Raw genomic sequence first — 21,322 nt, forward strand, 5'->3', positions numbered from 1 at the left:
TTTTAATATTGTGCATGTTTATGTTATTCAGTGTGATGACGTTTTTAATAGGATATGTTTTGTTCTCTTTTCGTGTACCATTTGCACCCACTACGTCCCCTACACCTCCTCCTCCTACTGTTTCCTCTCATTCTTTTCACCCTCTACCGGACCATGAATCCAATAGAAGGTTAGAGTTCATTAATAACTCCTTTGTTCAGCTCTTACACCAACACCAACTAGTAATGAACACAACTAACTGTTGGGTTTGTGGCCTTATGCCTCACACTACGGACAAAGGTATCCCTTATCTGGTCCTGCCTTTCAGCCATAATGGTTCTGTGTGGGCATACAGAACAATGTTCATATACGCACGTGAAGTCCAACCCCTACGTTCTGTTAAAGACAACCCCAAGACTAGCGCCCTAGTCAAAGGCATAGTTGACATGATTAAGGAAGACATTTCTTATGACGCTACCCCGGACGATGAGATATTTGCATATATAGGTTGGAACGTGACCGGATATGGAGCTACTTTAAGTGAGAAACAGCAAACTAAAAAATCGTCCCCGATTTGGATTGTACCTCATCAGGGTCACCTATGTCTGCAAGGTACTGGCAAGAATCCCAGAGCTCAGTTAGGGAAGAGTGTCTGTACCGAAACGTATGTTTTTGGGTCTCAGACTTCCCCTGCGTTTCTAGCAGCTAAGGGTACCTATTTCATCTGCCATGATAGAGCCTATACATGGTTGCCCCCTGACTTTTCGGGCTCATGTTTTGTTTCGTTCCTGTTACCTCCCACCTACACAGCAGCGGCAGATTACCACAAGACAAGGATAGTTAGAGGTGTCTTGATTAAAGAAGACACTGCAGGTCAAGAATTTGGGGACTTCGTAAAGGGTTTTCTGCCGTTCTGGGGACCCATGGTTAACAGCGGGAACATAAGGCAATTGACAAGGGTAGTTGAATCCACCGTAGTTGAGACTGCTGGTGCCCTTGGTAACTTGACTGCTGAGCTCCAGTCGGATCGTCTTATGACCCTTCAGAACAGGGTCGCTTTAGATGTCATACTTGCAGACCGAGGTGGGGTATGTAGATTGATCCAGTCAAGTTGCTGTATTTTCATCCCAGATAACGCTCCAACAGTGTACCAGGCCATCTCCAAACTACATAAGATTTCCGAATCTATTCATGTGGATAAAGGAGATTGGTCATTAATGGGGTGGTTCTGGGAACTGATATCCGGCTGGGGATGGAAAATTCTGATGGTCATTGGGATGGTCTTAGCCATTCTTTTCCTGTTCTGTCTGTGCGTGCAGTGTGCTCCTGCAATCTGTGGCCTCTGTGTTACATCATGTGTAAGGAAACCTGTATCAAGAGACGAGCTAAGTGCTAGGATGATGTTACAGCAACATCTCAATGACTTTAGGAATATAGATCTGGACTCAGATTAGCATGAGGATAGATTAATTGCCTATGTAAGGGCAAAAGGAGGGATTGTAGTTCTGAAAATTCGGGACTCGTGTAATAATTCTGCACTCGAGAATAAAACTTCATCGGAACATGACGAATTTGGTATCAAAAGACCGAGAATGGCTAGTACACTATGTACAAACATTTTCGTCAATTTCAAGTGACGATTTCACCTCAAAATCGTCGTTCTCGTTCTGAACCCTTGGCTTCCATTTTGGGTACAGCAGCCATTTTGTGAGTTGCCCTTTACATAGGCCTATAATGCAGCTCCATTCGATCCCAAAGGACACATACACCTTTAATTGACTCCTCTCTGACCTGGGCAGGTTGGAACCATTGCCCCAGGCCGAACCTGTTTGGTCAGTTCCTCTCCCAGTGGCCGAGCAAGATAGCATCAAGGCTCAACAGGCCATAAACCCATCCATCGCACACACACCCTGCCGAATCTTGCTCACACCTGTCCCTGCTCTTTTCTCTCGCTTGCTTTATGATGGGGAGGTGCCCGGTTTTATTGGGGGTCCAGCGATATCTGATGAAAATGTTAGGCCTTGCCGGGTAATTTATTGTGGGTTGTACAAACTGAACTATGGCCTTGTCATCATGACTCTGCTTTTTCTTTGTAATGGAAACATCTCAATAGTATAGTAAAATGTAAAGAATGTTTGCCTAAAGCACAATATTTCGTATAAAAAGAGATGCCTGACTTTGTGAATTGCGGCAGTCTCCTGAGAACATACATCCCGTGTTGTTGTACTTCTAGGACGCTTGTTACCTTGGTTGCAGCCAATAAAAAATCGATCCTTGACTTCACCTAGAAGACTCTGAGTTTCTGTGGTCTGAATCAGGAAAGTACCCGAGGTCTTTGGGTGTACCCTGGCACCGCTGGGTTAACGGATCAGTACCGGTTCTGAAAAACCCAGTACCTCAGCAATAAAACATGTTAACACCATTACTTCTTCTAAAGACTTGAAAACGGCAGCTTCCTCTGTTGATGTCTGAGCTCCCAGAAGCCATGGCACTGCCTGTTCATCACCACCTCCTAGGAGAGGATAAACGCTGGAACACAACACTGACGACTTTCATTGGGGAGGCCTCGCCACCAAAGGCCACATCTGAGGTTGTGTCCCAGGCTTTAAGAGACCGCCCTTTAAATGGTTTGGCCTTCCCTAGCAGTGCTGCCTGGGGCCTTGTGCTTGATAAATGTCAGAATTGCAGTGCTAGGTAAGGTTGTAAGGTCGCAGGAGCCAGAAGTCCAGCAGGGTGCTCGGTCCAGTAGCGGCTCCTCTGCTAAGGCGGAAGAGCATCGCCCCACTGCTTTAAATGATGCTAACTTGGTTATTATCATTTTATTTGCTCCTGGTGCTGCAGCTTTCGCGGGCGTGTAATTAGCGATAAAGGTATTACATTTAAAGAAACATATGTAGAAGCTTTTTGTAAAGCACCTTTCACCAAAAAACAAAGATGAAGTTTGTTCATTTTTGGGTTTAGTAGACTTCTACTCAAAATATGTGACCAAGTTCTCAGAAAAAACACATGAGATGTGAAAGCTGCTGAAGAATAAAATCAAGTTTGAGTGGTCTTCTCAATGCCAGAAGCATTTTATGGAAATAAAACAAAACATTGGCAGTGCACCAACGTTGCAAGGATTTGATTCTAATGCAGACACTTTTGTCACTACAGACACAAGTGGTAAAGGTTTAGGGAGTGTACTTACTCAAAAAATTAGGAATGGGTTTAAAGTGGTTATTGGTTTTTCGTCCTGATCATTGACACCCTCGGAAGAACAGTATTCTGTGACAGAAAGAGATACGTTAGCTTGAGTATGAGCATTGGAACATATTTGTAAATTATTGTGGGGCAGAAAATTCATTGTCCGTTCTGTTCATAAACATTCGACAAAATTGTTGACAACGGGTCACTTATCCAGAGATTCAGCGTGTATTTCTAGGCTTTCCATGAGGTTACAAGACTTTTTATGAAGTACATATTATTCCGGGAAGGAAAAATATGATGGCAGATTTGTTGAGCAAGTTATCCTTACCTCTTAGGGAAGTGGATAACAGCCCTTGGAATGATGTGTGTGTGGGTTTTCAATACTGGAAAATCCAAAAGTTTGAAAGAAGATGAATGGATAGCGGCTTTTGAGGAGGATGATGTATTAAATTTGGTCAGGAGTAAAATTGTAAATGGTTGGGAAGATTGCATAAAGACAGACCTTGGTGAAATTAAAGCTTTTTGGGAGGAGATAGATAGATTAGGATTGGAAAGGCATGTTTGAGGTAAGGCATGTTTGAGGTAAGGGCTGACATAATTGTACCTCCATGCAATATTAGAAACAGGATCATATTATTGTGTCATGAGGGACATGCGGGTATTATATGGACCAAATGTAATATTAAAGATTTGTATCAGTGGCCTAAAGTTGATGCTAAAATAGAGAGGTTTGTAAGGTCATGCATAGATTGTGAAAGAGCTGACAAGCCACTTAAGACAGTCAACCCTCTTTTGAGTTAGTTGAGGTGTCCCAATTTGCCCTGGGAGGAAGTTGCTTTGGATATCATGGGTCCAATAGTATGGAGTGATATATTTTGGCATTAGTGGATTTATTCTCTAAATTGCTTAAATCAGAAGTGGTTGAAAAGGTGGACACTAGATCTGTTATTACATTCTTGAATGACATATTTTTGAGGGAAACTTTTCCTTATCGTACTTACGAACAATAGTGTACAGTTTAAATCGGAGGAAATTAAGATGTTCATGGAAGTTGCTGGCTTTGCACAGAAATTCACTGCACTATATCATTCAGGGGGAATGCTATTGTGAAAGTAGCTAACAGAAACATAAAAAGGTACATTTCAGTTAGCTAGTCAAAGAAGAAAGAATTGGGAGAATAAATTGTAGAAAATGGTATGGACACATAGAGTCACCGTTCATGATTCAGTTGGATAAAGGCTGTTTTGAGACGACATAAAACCCATTCTAAAGCTAATCCAGGGTGGATGAGAAGAGGTAACAAAGTGCCATGGAGTACTGAGAAAGTTAGAAAGTGGATAATGTGTACCCGATGGTGGGTCAATGGCTACGAGTGAAATCTGCTAGGAAGGTGCCTAAACGCTAAAGCAAGTTTAAACAACCTGTTAGGGTTGTGGAAGTAATGAAAAACAGAGTGTAGTTGGAGGATGGCAGTATTTGTCACATGAGTAGGTTGGCTAGGGTTAGAGAAAGTGACCATGGAGTGCATGAATTGAACCTAGAAGTAAAAGAACTTTGTTGTAATATGTACTGGTGGATTGATAGTTTTGCTGATGCTGATGTTGAAGAGATTGTTTCGAATCAAGAATTGCAAGAAGAAGGGGATGTGGTTGTGAGCAGGAATAAGAGAAGGCAGAAAGCATCAAGAGACTATGGAGATGGAACAAGAGATTCTGGGGATCGAACAGAGGTGAATAGTGAAGTCATGAATGGTGGTGAAGTTGTCGATGGTGGTAATCAGAGTGGTTGTTCAGTAGGTGGAAAGACCAGTGCTTTTGGCAGAAGTATAAAGAAACCAAAGACGTTAGAAGATTACGTCTGTAGTGTATAAAATGTTATTGCTAGCTTATTAAAAAAAATGCCTTATATGGTTGTAAGAGTTTATAAATGTATCCCTTAGGTATATATAGTTGTATGTGTTTATTATTTTTTTTCTATTGTGTAAAGAAAAGGTTTTTATCTTAGTTTGTGTTGGTAGAATGTGAGGTTAGAATTAGAATGTTGTTTCCCTTCCATGTACTGAAGAGGGGGATTAGAATGTTTTGTATTCACATGGTGCTGCGCTCTCCCTTTGCTAGGACAGGGTCAAGAAGCTGTATGAGATAGCTCAATAAAATACCTTCCAAGTATAAGTGGTGTTCGAGAGGATTACTACAGGCTGCTCTTCTCAGAGAGCAGGGCCGGGGAGGAGTGATGGGTACACTGTAAGTGCGCATGACTTTTTTTCGGGTAGGCCAAACCGCCATGAGCACTTTGCATGTTCTCCGTCCAGGCTCCATTACAGCCTGGACGGAGAACATACCCAGGCTCCCCCTACCTGTCTGAGGGCCAAACCACGGCACTCAGACCAACCACAATGCTGCATTGCAGAGTTGTGATTGACATAGGGGAGCCTGGATGTGCTTCCTGTTCTGGTGGTGCAGCGGGACGAGAAGGAGAGATGGAGGAGAGACGACGCGGTATGTTTTTTTTTTAGCTTTTTTTTTTTATCCCATTACCCCCTCATGCCCCCTGTCCCACCAACCCCGATTTGTGCTGGTCGCTACTGGCTGGGTCCAGTCTAAGGGCCGCCCGGCGGGCGAGTAGGAAGCGTCGGCGCCGACCATAGCCGTACGGGTCCCCTGGGATTGTATTGGAGTGTTCCTTGCCAGAGGAGTGGTTTAGGTGGTGCTTCGTCTGGCAGGTGCCCCGCGTGCAGCTTCGCTTGGCAATGACCTGTGGTAAATGGCGCTTTTCTCTCCGGTGAGGCACGGCCCTGAAAGAGAAAAACATTCACAAGATTCAGAACACGCCCTGGGGATGAAGGACAGGTATTGCAGCAGCGCCATGTTTGTGCACCTCAGCAGGGCCAGTGTGCTCATGCTCACCCGAGGGAGACAAAGAGTGAGAGGGAGAAGGAGCAAACGAAAAGGAGGGGGATAAACACAGATGGGATGAATGGGATAAAAGCAGGGGAGAGAGAGAAGGGGGACAAACAGCAAGTGAGAGACAGATCCTTACCCGTGGTGAGAGCTGAAGGCACCGCCTGCCTCCTTGGCAGCCAGGCGTGCGGGCTCTCCCTCTGACCTCCGTGTCTGTGGAGCATTCAGACTCTTCAGGAAGGACGCCACTGGGGGAGGATGGCGCCTGGAAGGCCTGCAGAGGACACAATGAGGGAAATGGATATCAGTACCAGAATACTACACTAATTTGTTTACAGCTTAGCTTAAGTGCATAAGAAGTGAGGGCCAAATACGTCTATTGCTGTTTTACTAGAGGCTACCTTTTCTGCTGTGATATAAACAGACGCATGAAACATCTAAGTAAGAATGGATTCGTAAGTAGATTCTTCACGTTTGTTGTAGAGCATTAAGTAAGGCGACCAGCTAAACAAACGACAATCAGCAACTGTCAACCCTCTTCCCAACATTCCTATTCCACCTCACCGATGGTTGCACACGTGGATCATGCACCAACAGTTCTAAACACAGAACCCAACTCATCTTTCCCCTTATAATAAAACTAAAACAACAAAACTACAAACCAATAATATACAAAACGATAATAAAATCATGCTTATCATACATACTGTAGCATACAGGGATAAAGGAGAAAAAAAAAAATAATAACATTTTAGTGAAGAGTATAAACATGTACAAACTGTAAAATGGCTCAAAATGGAAACCCCACATAATCCTAGAAACAAGGTACCTTCCTCATTCCCACGGACCTTCATGAGGCCATACCGTCCTGATTCTGTAAGTCTTCAGGGGCATTTTTGGACTACTCATATTCTTCACTGCATTTCCCTTTTTGCCTGGACAACTTGTCTTTGTTCCACCATTTCCTATAACTTAGCTTCACCATCCTATCGTTGACCTCCTCAGTTTCCATGGGCTGGTAGAACCTAGAATGTCCCTTCGCCACAAGACATGATAGTCTTACTTGTACCCAATCCCCTTTGTTAAAAAGAGATTTCAGTCTTAATTTTATCAATTCTGTGCTAGCATACTTCTCCTGAGTCTTCTACAACTGTCCTTGACATGCTTGAGTTTAACACGTGACACTTTCAAATCATTCATTCAAGGTCTTTCTAATTTGGTGGCTGCCATCCTTCCCTTCAACAAAACAAAAGGTGAGCCATTGGTGAAAGCACATAGAGTGGTGTGCTAAGCCCACAACAAATCCATAACCTCTCTCACAAAACCATTAGAGGATGGTAAAGAGAAAAATGTAATGTGCTTTATCCCCCAGTGAGACAAAAATATCTGAAAATCCTTTGAAGTAAATTGCACCGCATGGTCTGTGATAAGTTCAACTGGTGCACCTTCCCTAAAGAACAAGGACTGCAAAGACTCCAATACCTCTTCCGTGCTGGCTGATTTAATAAACTGTACTTCTGGCCCCCTTGTGCCATAATACACAAGTACCAACCCATACCTACTACGTAGGTTCAAAACATACATGGGCCAATGATATCCAAACCCGACTTAAACCATGGTTTATTTGGAACAGGAATCGCTTAAAACAGGCTGGGAAAAGTCACTTTGGACTTCTCACTCACAGCGCATGCAATGCATGGTATGCCAGGTAGGAGCGGTGGAGCAGGTGGGGTGGGGGGGCAGTCAACAAATGACAGGAGAGGTAAAATGAAATACATTTAAAAAAAAAAAACCACTTACCTTGCGCTCGCTGGGTACAAAGTAAGTGTTTTTTTATATTTAGATTTATCTATCCCGTCGTCTGTTGGCTTGCCCCGCCCCGCCCCCACAACTCTCACCTGTACTGGCCACGCCTGGTGCACGTGTTGACTCAGAAAACCCTGACTTCTGGGTTGCTAAGCAACCTTGAAGGAATGTGGCCGTCTTGAAATTGTATATTCCGTGTCGGCTGCACAGGGCTGTTACTAAGCAACATACAGCTTTGTGCAACTACTCATAGCTGATCGTTGCGACGGTGACGTCACTCCTCTTTGACTTCACAAAATCTGAAAATCAAAAACAAATCAAGCACTTCACGCATCGTCTGTTCTATCCGAGACCTGATCCGAGAAGGACAGCTACTGTAAAGCTTCTCGCTCTCAGCTACTGTAAAGTTTTAGCTTGCTGCTGCCGTAAATCAGGTTCAGAGGAAAAATCGCCTGCTTTGCCGGTCTATGGTTTGCTTCCAGCCGTCGCCAGTGAAACGTCCCAGTAAGACAGGACTGATAAGTAGATACTTCAAGTTTATTGTAGAGCATTAAGTATTGTGACCGGCAAAGCAAACAACGACCAGGAACTGCCAACCCTCTTTCCAACATTCCTATTCCACCTCAGCATTGGTTGCCAAGCTGGCTCATGCGTCAAAAGTTCTAAAGACAGAACCCAACAGTGCGGTAATGCAGCAGCTACCCATGTGGTCGAGGCAGACCCACAAACCGTCCCAAAGACCTCAGTTAATGCCACACTCTGACCAACTGCTCGACTTCGATGCTGCCTTATTCAAAATGGAGCTATAGGGGTAGAAAACAGGTCATCCCCACTCACCTAGCCGTGAGAGCGTGATTAAGAAGATAAAACATTTTATGTTAGTAGTACAAACACTGTTTGATATCACAGAGTTTGGCACGTTTTTACTAATTCAGGGCCCATGTTGCCTTGTTCCACGGGTGTCATAACTACCGGAGTATGGATACATTTTGTCTAGCCTTCACTGATGACCATATAGCATCTATACTGTCTGGCCCTTCACTTTTGCCTAACGCTCCTCTAAGTGGGACGTCATCAGCACGTGACGAATGGAAAAAATTATCCAATACTAGGAAGAGACAAGTCAGGATAGTGCTCCATGGAGCGCTTATGACTGAGTACTTGAGAGCAGGAGCAGCACCACCCAGCCTCTTGGCCCGCATTGAGCCGAAGATCTTCTTAGAGGACAGACAATTCCGGGTGGACTGGAGCTACATAGCTAATAAGTGTACCGGGGATTGGCTCGTCCTCATTATTAGTACGGCCACGCGACTAAGTGAAGAACTCTTAAAAGAGATCCTAGAAACAGAGGAATGAATAAAAGCTGACACTACAATAGTGGACACCAAAGAACAATTGGCCAAGATCCAACGTGATTTAGGAGAGTACAGACGTAAATGGTCAATCAAAAAATTAAAGGATTGAGAAGGAATTCAGACAGATTTAGCCATGAGTGGGCTTTTCCCTACACAGAAGACCAGTATTACCAACAAGCCCCGGAGCAGACAGTACAACCACAGGGTCAGCGAGGAGGGCGACGACAGGGGAGGAAGACTCCCAACAACTGGATATTTGAGAATACAAGTAGTGAGGACAAGGACTATAACGTCCAACCACATACTTCCAATCAAAAGGTGAGATTTAACCACCAAGCAAGAACTAACGAGGACCTAGGGGCCTTTTTCAGGGTTTTTTAGTGCAACAGCCCCCACATCCTACAGATCAAAGAGGGGCCAGTGGGCAAGGTCGCGCATGCCAGAATTTGAACTCAACATGGCAGATGTATACCCCGAGAATAACACGCAGTCGGGGCAGAACTCCCCTGTAACTAGTAGTGATAGGAACATTGTGGTTAACCTTTCTGAACATCAACTGACTGAGGACGGGTTGAGATTCCTCAATAAAGGTCTTGGCTATGTCCCCACCCCAAAACATGATGGATTCAAACTGCGGGGTGAAATATTCGGCCTTATGAAAAAAATAAAACTCAAAAAAAAAATTTGAAGGGAAAGAACAAGATAATCCACCAATCTTCTCTACTAATTTAAGATGCCCGTCTACTTTTTGTCCACCGAATAACCTTGTGGGCCCAGAGGTGCAAGTCTTTGAACAGAAAGTATTACAAGACATAGCAAACCATGGAGCAAAACATGAGGGGTACGTCTCATACCAACATGAGTGGCAGGGATTGGCAGGCCTTAAGGGCCTTACAAACCAACTCGACCATCACCATCAAACCGGCCAATAAGGGCGGGGCGGTGGTGGTGATGGACACCAAAAATTATGATGCCGAAGTTGCTAGATTACTGGATAACTGCCAGAATTATAGACCACTGGTTAGGGATCCCACCAAAGAACTGCAGGCGACCATCATTGAGTTAGCTACACAAGCTAAAGAGAAGAAATGGGTCACCTACAAGGAGGCAGAATTTTTGATTAACCTCCAACCCAGGATGCCGGCATTCTACATAATTCCCAAAATTCATAAAGCCCAGCGACCACCACCTGGGCGCCCGATTGTGGCGGGCATCCAATCACTGTTAGAACCTTTATCACAATGTTCAGACTACTTTCTGAGAGAATGTGTGGTTACACAACCTTCATATGTCCAAGATACCACCTGTAGGACTTGGCCCTTTCCCCAGAATTTTTGGCTTTTTATTCCTTTAATTTAGGATGTCCCCTATTGTAATAAAAGGGTATAGGCCTTGTGTAGTGGAGATGCCCTGCGTAATGTTAAAGTAATGTTAAGGTACAGGTGCCCACTTCCCCTAACATGGCTGCCACTGACCCCTGCTACTGCAGCGCGGTCTTTGTGGGCGCATTCTAGTAGTCAGGAGCTGGCTAGAACCCTCAAACAATGTATCCATACTAGCCTGCCAGCCTGGCCATAGCCATAATGGTGGAACGCCCTAGAACCTCCTGGAACCTTCTGGAACAGGTGAGGTGGCACCAACTGCCACTGCCAACTGTCAACTGGCACTATATAAGGAAAGGGAGGGAAACCTTCCTGTCAGATTGAGGGAGCACAGACCTGGGGAAGAACCTACGCAGGACTTTTAGGCAGTGGGGCCTAGACAGGGACCTATGACACTGGGAGTGACAGGGCCTAGGTGCTGCCTACCAAGTTTTGAGGTATCCTGAACTTGCCCCCTGATCTGGCCCGGCGGGAGGGGATCCCAGAGTCCACCTGAATGGAACTGGCTGAGGAGATTGGATATTAGTCATCAACTCCAACCCCCCCCCCCTTCAAGGAACCCAGAGACTGCTATTTACAAGGGCGCAAGGAACATAAAGCGCCGAGAAGAAACCAAATCACCACAGGACAATTGAGAAATCAACCAGGTATTGGCGCTGTGTCGCTCCCCGCGCTCCCTGACGCCACCTGGGATCCCTTTTACTGTATTGCCACTGTTGTGTGATCTGTCCTGTGGAACCTGCTGATCTGATTCCAACTTAAATGAACTGTCTGCTGGCTAAGCGCTCTTATTCCCTAGCGCTAATGCTGAAGCTGCCCAAGTGCTGAGATTGCAGAGTGCTGCTCTGCTTTGTACCCTGGCGTGGAGGACCTAAAGCGCTATTCAAGAATTTTCACTTTTCATATTCACTGCACTCTTCAAGAAAGAGGTGAAAACCATCCTTCTGGCCAAGATCTCCTGAACTTCATAGGTGCTGGATCAGAGACTCTGCATTACCTTGTGTCAATGCTCACCTTGTCCTTTGGCACTATACCTCTAGTTGATGGAGACACTACTGCGCTACTTTCTTACTACCGACCAATATATGATACACGCTGGGTCACTGATTCACCCTCCCGATGCCCCCACTCAGTGCTCTCTCTATACTAAAACACTGGTATAAGCCTTCCATTCACCCAAGGTGTATCTGAACACCTCTGTAGTGGGATCAATGACTTGTGCCGTCTTATATTACTTGTTTACCGTACTGTATATTGATATGTTTTATGTATGTTATTATTTTCCTTTCATGTTAGTGACTACTACATTGCTCCCATTACCTCTGTTCATTCCTACTGCCCCTACCCTGTCATTGTGAAGCGCTCTGATATCTGTAAGGATCTTGTTCGCGCTATATAAAACTTTGAATAAAGATAAAGATAAAGATTAACGAAGCTGCCCAGTGCTGTAAACTGCCGGAGCTGTTGTGCCCCAGACCTACTGCGAAGCGTTGTGTCCTGCATAGCCTGTCGGGGCTCCCCAAGCGCTGTGGACTGCTTTCCCTTGCTGTGCCCTGAGCTGACTGTGCTACCCATGACTCAAGCGCTGTAGCCCTCTGTGAAGCGCTAGAATCCCGAGCCGCTCTTGTCTTCAAGCACCATCCTGCCCTGCAAGGCGCTGCATTTTGCCCCCAAGCGCTCACCTTCTGTCTCCTGTGAAGCGCTGACATCGACGTCCTGTGTGGTGCCGCCGAGCGCCCTAGTGTCCCCGAGGCGCTGTATTTGCGAGGCGCTGTCTGCCGCCGTCGCGGAGACCTGCTGCGGCCCTCATCCCTGCCCCGGTCAGGTGTCTGGATTGAGGAGGCTCCCCCGTGGGGTACGTCGTTGCGGCGGCCCCCGGTACCAGGAGAGGGCCGCCGGAGTCCACAAATTCCTGTCAGGCCGCCCTAGGCCTGACGAGGCCTGAAGCCTTCACCCGGCGTCTCGTGACAGGCGACGCAGCGTCCCTGGCCATGCCCCCCCCTGGTGCCGTGCAGCGATTGGACGACGCTGCCGCGCCTTCCTGAGTCGCCTGCCCATTGGTTCCCAGGCCGCAAACGTCATCCAGGGCCCGGGAACAGGATACCTTTGCACCGGAGGGCTCGGAGAGTCCCGAGAGCCCTCCGCAAGCCGCCGCTTTGCCCCCGACGGGTCCCGAGGCTGGAGAAGCCTGCTGATTGGTCCCCGGCCTGGGACCAGGAAGGAGACCTACCTAAGGGCTCAGGAGGAGCCCGAGAGCCCCCACCTGCCGGCGCAAACCAGGGGAGCGCCCGGACTGGCCCCCACACACACCGGAGGGCTCTGGAGGAAGCAAGAGCCCTCCTCTCTCGCCGGAGAACCGCCGCAAGGGGCCAGATTGGCCCGAAGATCACAAGGTACCATCCCGGGGAGGAGGGCGGAAGGCCGGAGAAGGCCCTGAGTTCACCACTCCCCGGGAGAAACTGTAGTTGGGCCCCGTTGGCCTTGATCAGGCCCATAACAGCGTCTGAACTGGGCCTGGATCTATTTAAGAACTAACCTCTGGCTAGGGGTCTGTTATGGCCCTGGTCAGACTTGCTCACCGAGAAGGGTTAATAAGTTAAGGGACTGCTGGGCCATTAAGGTTAACCCCTGCCTGGGAGAAAAGTTAAGTGTTCATTTTTGGCCTTATACCAGGTTAGGGCTGGCTAATGCACTGGTTATGTTTGATGCCAGGTTTATTCTTGATGCAATGTATATTCCTGATGAATTGGGTATTTATGCTACAGCGATTAATAACTTGCTCCCTTTGCTAACATAATGAAATGTTGACCCCCAGTTAAATGCAAAGGTTATCCTGGCCTAATGAAATGTGGGTTCTTGCATAATGACATGTTGCCTGATCTTTAGGGAAGTGTTCTACATTCCGGCCTAATTCCATGGTTATTCAGACCCAATGGGATGTTTACCTAAGGGGATGCCCATTCTTGCAACATGAAATGTTTTCCCTTACATGAGGAAATGCTGATCTGTGCAAAAGGAAATGTTTAGTCCTGTTTAGTTCTGCAATCCTGGAGGGCCTATAGGTAACCATTGAAAGGGGTGTCCCTATCTACTGGGAGGGTTTACCCTGGTTAACTAACTGTTCTACATCTAACGAAAGATTATCTTTTCCTGACGAGATGGGTAATTCTGTCCTAATGAAATGTTTTATCTATGACTAAGGGAAAGCTCACCCTTGCTTGGTGAGAAGTCAAATGGAAGCCCATTGTTATCCCCTGAGGTAACTGGTTACTGTGGCTAAGGGAATGTTATTATCACTGCCTAATTCCTCAAATGTTTATTCTGGCCAGAAGGAGTGTTAAAACACCTGAAGAGGTGGGAGTACTTGCCCAGTGAACTGAGCCAGTGTTACCGGATGAAAGGTTTACCTGTTAGTAAATGTTTACTCCTGCTCATAAAAGTGGTTACTAGCATAATGAGATGCTCACCCTTACTGGGTGCCTTGTTTTAGAATGTTTAAGGAGATGGTTAATCCTGCACAAGGGGTTGTTTATTCTTAATAGAATGTTTTCTCCCACTTAGTGCTGCATTTATGGGAAACCTACAGTTATTTATTTACATGTTTTCTGCTGTAAAACACTCACCCTTGCTTGGTGAGAAGTGGGTAAAATGCCTACAGATCTAATAGTAATGTCATTTAGTTGCCTTTTGTGATGTATTCCTTACAGGTGCTGACAAGAAGCAAGGCTACGGTATGGCCTGTGGTTATCTACATTTGATAATATCTAATCAGTATTTATCTTATATTTAATATTTATTCACCTAGTATTTATTGCCAAGTGTTGAAATACATATATTTGAAAGGAAAGCTAATAAGGTAATAATACTGTGAATTCTTGATTACCCTGACTCTGCTCTATATATAAAAGTTATTTAATTTGTATACATACTCACTGGAGTGGCGTCACTCATTGCGTGCCCAGTTTTCTGTCTCAGTCGATGCGTGTGCTGAATGGTCGCTTTACACATAAGCTTTCGGATGCCTACCCGCTCGTGCCATGCTACCCACGGGGAGCTGGTGACCCCAGTTCCAACACCACCGATGGGCTGAGAATATTGGAAAATGTGACCTATGACCAGCATAACCAATTTTTTGTTACCATAGACATTGAATCGTTGCATACAAGCATCCCCCAGGTAGCGACGCTGGTGACAGCAGCGCGCGCCCTGGGGGAAAGCGAGTGGATTTACGATACACCACAAACATGTGTATTGCAATGCATAGAACTAGCCATGACCGCTCCAGCAACCAATATCTTCTACAGGTTCCGTCTATTAGAAGGGCGAGACTGGGCGGAAGAGCTCTCTCATTTCTGGGCCCCAGTCTCTGGAACAAACTGCCTGCTACTCTTAGGTTATGCACTAATCATCTAGCCTTTAGGAAATTGTTGAAGACCTTTCTGTTTTAACCCCTTCCCTGCTGCGGACATTCCCCTGCTGTGCTGGGGGGAGAAGGGGCGCGCGCAGCGCCCCGGTGCTCATGACGAGCTCAGCTTGTCATGCAGTACAGTGCTCGTGTGCTCATGACGAGCTGAGCTTGTCATGACCACACCCGTTTCTTTAGAACGCTCAGCACAGCAGGGGAATTAGCCCAGTGTGCGAGCGTTCTAAAGGCCATGACGAGCTCACCTCGTCATGAGCACAGGAGCACTGTAGCTCATGACGAGCTGAGCTCGTCATGAGCATGCAAGGGGTTAAATATAGCGTCTCCCTCTTTGTTGGATCCTGAGAGCACTGTCCCTTCAGTCTGCTGGGTGAACTAAGCGCAGAGATACTCCTTCGGGAGTCGAGTCTAGCACTATACAAGCCAATAAATAAAATAAATAAAAGTCTCTGGTACCTCGATGGGGGCTACATTCGCTCCCAGTCTGGCCTGCATTTATGTAGGCCAGTTTGAGGCACACTACATCAATCATGACACCAATCTCTTCCAGAGGAACAGTGTCCTCTGGAAGAGATATATTGACGATGTGTTATGCATATGGACAGGCACGGAAACTACATTAAATGAGTTCTTAGAGTGGCTCAATAATCTAGATGAATGTCTGAGGTTCACATGGAGGATCAGTAGATCTACAGTAACTTATCTGGATCTTGATATCCGAGCTGTGAACAATAAGCTGGTAACTAATGTGCACCAAAAACCCAGCGACAAAAACTCACTCCTCCACTACAGATCCTACCACCCCAGAGCTCTTCGTGACAATTTGCCGGTTGGCCAATTTCTGGGGTACCGCCGGAATTGATCATCAGTAGAAGAGTTCACCGAACAAGCTCAGGACCTCTCTATGAAATTGGAAGAACGTGCTTATCCCAGGAAGGTGATCAAACAAGCAAGAAAACGAGCGCTTAACACCCCAAGCGCTGCCTTGCTAGAGAGGCAACCCAAAACAAGTGGATAATGTATCCTAGTGGTTACCACTTTTGGACCACTGTCTACCAAATTCAGACAGATTATCGGAAGGCATTGGCATTTACTAAGTACGAAAAACATGAAAATGCGTCAACCACGCTTTGCCTTCAAGCGATCAACTAACATGCGTGAACGCTTAGTCCACTCACGGCCAAAACTAGAATCACGAGAGACCAATGTGCCACAGGGACATTTTCCATGTGAGAGCTGCTCGGTCTGTGAGTTCACAGCACAGGCTAAAAGCGGTACTCTCGCAGGGAATAAGACCTGGTTTCTGAACAGGTTCAGCAACTGCAACACCACCAAAGTTATCTAAAGACTGGCGTGTCCGTGCGACCTACATTATATAGGTCTCATGACACGAAAAGTCAAAATAAGAATACAGGAACATCTGAGCACTTTACGCATGGGGAAACTCACAACGAAACTGGTGCAGCACTTCCAGGCATTAAAACACAGACCGAGAGACATCCGGTGGGTAGTGCTCAAGAGGGTAGTGGGCGACCGTTACAACATAGAAAGCAGATTGAGCACAAGGGAAGCACACTGGATCTACCAAGAGGGGGTAGACCAAAGGGGGCTGAATGACCTCATTGAATGGGGCAAAGTCACCGCTTAAATTAGTACACCTGATCTTTAAGTAGCCCATATTTCATACTAGTGCATAAGTTACAGCGGTACCAGCAGCTGTGATTGAGCGGTCTCTCTACACCTATAGTGAGCTACAATAGGGTGGCAAGAGGGTTTGATTACCCTCAACAGCACTAGATATTGTATTTTGCCAGCATGTCCAAATTAACTACAAACTAGTATGTACAAGTCCAAGGTGTCAAACATCTTTATTAACCTTTAGAAGACAGGTTCTTCAATATAGGTGGAATTAGACCTCACTATGGTACTTTGTTCATTGTAAGACTCAATAAAGTTGCAGATACTAAATAAAGCGGCAGTTTGTCAACTGATGGCCCTCCATTGTGAATAGGAATTTCTGGGTGCCTTTTATCGAGCGGCCCCACACTAGCACTGTGGTAGGAAGATATTTCATCAGAAACTACTAGTTTTGCACACCACCAAATGGTGTTTCATTCGTACTTTTGAGACAGAACACTAATCCTTAGATTTTGTATGTTCATTGTCGATTTATTCCAACCAACAACAGTGGTATAGCTATAGAGCTCTTGCTCCAGGTTTGCGTGCCAATAAATGGGGGAATTTCCATATAATACAACTAAGACGGCACTCATTAGAGATAGCGCCCGGGATATCACAGAGAGATCATAATGACAGACAGAGGGAAACACGTGACCCATGTGATGACGCGGCACGTACGCACCCATACAAGCTTCCACCGATTGCCGAGTCCGGTAGGTGCTGAGTTGACGCTATACACCGGCGGGGACACGGTAAGCGTGGTATGCTTGTTGAAAGCTTGAACTTGAGCCAGATTAAGATCCAACAATAATGCCATAGCGGGGGGCAGGCGACGATGAGTGAACATGAGGCGAGGTATGTACCGCCTCAGAACGAGCTCCTTTAATGTAGGGGGGGGCCGAGCTACCAGTCACACTCGTGACATTGAAGGGGTCATCAGTAGCGGAAAAACGAGAAATGTAATTTTTGATGGAACTTGAGTTGGCTATCCAATGCTATGTGTAAGCATGATTGCACCACTAAGGAAATAATGCACAACAAGCCGATGATTTAAGTAGAAATATGGAGGTAATGTGAGGCATGATTTTAACTCTGAGAACATAGCTGAATAAGGTCCCTAACACATAAAGAATGTTGGAATAGGAGACCTTTAAAGAGTGATACATGTAACATAATGTATATGGTTTTTAACGTTGTGATTAATCTTAACACATTATGTTTTACAGACTGACGGTGGCAGTTTACGTAATAATAAGTGAGACAGTGACTTAGCACAAACTCACATACGGGTACAGGTATGCCTGGAATGGGCTTTATCCCGGTAAATATTTATGACATCCACTGGTTTTTAACGAACATTTGAGATTTAGTGAGTAGGTGCCAACTAAATATGTTGCATGATTTTTCACTTTTGTCCCCTTTAGGAACACTAATAAAAAAGCTAAATTAGTGCAGGGTGGAGTGACAGAACCCATGCCCTGAAGAAATTGCTGTGTGTTTTTTCTTGGGCAATGAAACATGTCGGCTTATAAGATGGTGGACACACAGCACTGAATAAAAGTCCAAAAGCCAGTGTGACCTAGCCTGGTTTTAATATTATGGGGTTGATCCTGTGGTACATTGGATTTTCTACTGATGTACAGGCAGTATTAGACATCCTATCACCAGTGTTCACTCTTTTTTCCTTTTCACATCCACAATTTATGTTCAGGTTGGTTGTTGCTGATGATGAGAACCTGAGGTAGCAGGCGAGTACCTTCCTGCTTACCCCCATGGTGTTACTTCCGTGAGGCACCACCAGCCCTTTCACACATTTTTTCTTTCTATATCTCCTTTCACTCACTAGAAGTATTTTCTTCACACTAGGGGAGGGAGAGTGTGGGGGTGACATCAGTTGGAATCAACGCAACAGTTTGAATTTTAGATTGTGTTTTAAAGTGTTGACCCAAATCCGGAAAGCATAGACGGTATAATCTTAACCGCTGCCCCTATAGATATTATAGAATCTAGGTGAGGATCTGAGGAGGAGACTCACCGTGTGAACAGGACGACTTTGCTGCTGCCCCGGCATATGTCACCTCACAGATCTCAGCCAATGCAATGCTCTGAATGACCATTGGCCAATGACTATGCAAATGTATCCATTTCAAATGAATTTTAGAGTGATTGTATATTAATTGCCCTCGTATATACATCCTGGCAATGCGGCATCAGCTGTTGCCCTCGTGGACCCACACTGGACCCCTGGACCACAATCGAAGCTTCATTCTGACTTGCAAATCACTGGTCCACAGCCAATATGATGCGAATAACCCCTACCCGAGCCATTGCTGTACTCTGCTAGACCCCTGGATGTTGCTGCTGCACCAGTCTCTCACTCCAACCCTCTAGCTCCTCAGATGTAAATGTAAATGTCCAGTATTTATAAAGCGCGAACAATTACGTAAAGGTGTCAAGGCGCTAGGGGCCGTCGGGAAGACTAAGGGAGCTATTGCCCAGAGTCACATGGTGCTGGGCTGATCTGCCGCCGGCACCGGGGATCGAACCGTGAGCCCCCGGGTTCCGGAGTCAGTCGCCCTGGCCGCTGCCCAACACCTTTTCCACAGATAAACATATACTGTGACTGCAGCACCAACGTTTGGCTGCACCCGCCATGAGTCACAGACTATGCAATACAGTAACTAGCCACTAGAAGCCACTACTTCACCATGACAGCTGCCACCCTTCAAACCCCCAAAACTCCCACGTCCCATCAGCCACCGAGTGTCAGCTGTCCCAAACTTACCGGTCATTGCCTTTGTCCCCCTCGGTGTCGCTGATTGATGATGCCACCGTTCCACATACAAGGACTAGGAGCAGGCAGAGCGGAGCCATGTTCTCTCTCACTGACCTACAAGGGAAAAGAAAGGCCATTATTCTCACTGTCCTTATCACCGTCTGAGGTTTACATGAAACTCTCTCGCACCCAAGAGGTCATAGACAAACAGGCCTACAGAGCAGCAGCACCAGGTCAGTGAAGACATCCCGCCCGAATCCACAGAGCCCAGAAGGAGCATTATCAGACTTGAGTCTTGCCTGCCCTGCTCTGCCTATCAACCCTGCCAGACCCCTGAACTGGGTATCTGGCCGCTACCGTGTCTAGTCGTGTCAGGCAGTGCTTGACATCTATGTATCGAAGCTCTGTGCCGACATACGGTGAAGCACTGGACATATATATTAATCGAGGAGACTTGACCTCTCTCCCCATCCCCTCTCTTGGGATTGACAGTTTCAGCCCTCAAACTATACATCTCAAAACCATGAGGCAGAGTCCGGCGAGGGTGACTCAGCTTTGAGCAGTCAGTAGGACAAGGTCAAAGTCAGTCACTTGACAGGCTCGTCTCTGAATGGCTAGTGAGGTTGCTGAGGGCAGAACAGTGTTAAGGCTCCCAGAGTAGTGGCAGCTTCAGTCAGAAGTGTGAGCTCAGAATCCATACACATACGGGCCTTGGCCCCTCTGTGTAATGTCGTGGGGCAGGGCTACCAGAGAGATAGACACGGACACTATGGGTTGCGTTGGTGGCTAGCAACTAACTGAAACCACGCCCTGGGCTATTTATTAAGTACTGTGCGTACGGCCAGCTCATTGTTCACATGCTTTCGGGGTCAGTAGCCGCCACCCCCCTTCCAGTGCGTGTCAGGTGGGCTGGCCTGACACGCGGGCAACATTACATTCCTCCTTTACCCAAAAATGCAAAACATTATGAACAGCATACATTGCAAACTTCGCAAATAACATCTCTCAGTCTCTGCAACTTAAACATTAGGAACAGTCTTACTTGGTTTGCCCTGGTGCATCATCTCGCCAGTTCACTGTGGTCGGCAGCGGGCAACAAAGTCCTGGTACCTCTGGGACGGCCGCGGATGGGGCCACAGGTTGTACCGGCTCTGACTGTCTCTAGTCGGAGGGGTCAGGAACATGTCTTCCGAGCAGTCTGCCTCGGGAGCCCCTAGGCCGTTACGCGCCTCTTGTTGCGGCAGTTCTTCAGGCTCTGGGGTGGTTAGGCCGCTCTTTCCACTCTGGGTCGGGTGAGGGCTGCGATCTTCTCCTGCTTCAGACAGGCCTCTGGGCATTTCGTGGTCGGTTTCACTGGGCGCTGGGAATTCTTTAAAGTCGTCCAGGGGGATCCTCTTGAAAAACGAGATGTTCCTAGTGACTCTCTGAGTTCCCCGGGAGGCGGTGACCATGGTGCCTTTGATCCCAATCACAGTCCATGGGTCTAATTCAAAAGGCATCCGGAATTTACCCCCTGGGTGGCGGTCTCGCACTAGCACCTGGTCGCCGACAGCAATGGGGCTGTCCTGGGCTCTCCTTCTTCGGGACGCGTCTGGGTTGGTCTTTGTTCTCCGCTCCATTGACTGGTTCGGAGGGGTCGGAGAAGCTGCCCACGTTGGGTGATGTGGGATGGTATCTGTCACGGTCCTGCCGAAACAGAGGCGGCTTGGGGGGATGCCGGTAGTGCAGTGGGGAGTCAGGTGATACTCCCGGAGAAACTGATAGAGTGCCAGCTCCAGGGTTTGGCCGTCGGCCAGGGCTATCTGGATTGTCTTGTTTAGTGTTCGCATCAACCG

At 46.7% G+C, this 21,322-nt stretch overlaps 1 protein-coding gene across 1 annotated transcript in view; it reads right to left on the reverse strand.

The window, feature by feature from the left end:
* Nucleotides 1-5,331: 5,331 nt before the first annotated feature.
* Nucleotides 5,332-21,322, reverse strand: part of LOC144767567 (uncharacterized) — a 47,158-nt gene continuing 31,167 nt past the window's right edge. Inside the window, exons 2-4 of the mRNA XM_078650989.1 lie at nt 19,497-19,601; nt 6,205-6,339; nt 5,332-5,959 (exon numbers count right to left, since the gene is read on the reverse strand). Coding sequence (XP_078507115.1) covers nt 5,707-5,959; nt 6,205-6,339; nt 19,497-19,585 — 477 coding nt within the window. The 5' untranslated portion in view covers nt 19,586-19,601 and the 3' untranslated portion in view covers nt 5,332-5,706. The remainder of the gene's footprint in view (nt 5,960-6,204; nt 6,340-19,496; nt 19,602-21,322) is intronic.

This window comes from Lissotriton helveticus, chromosome 7, assembly GCF_964261635.1.
Source record: "Lissotriton helveticus chromosome 7, aLisHel1.1, whole genome shotgun sequence".
Lineage (NCBI taxonomy): Eukaryota > Metazoa > Chordata > Amphibia > Caudata > Salamandridae > Lissotriton > Lissotriton helveticus.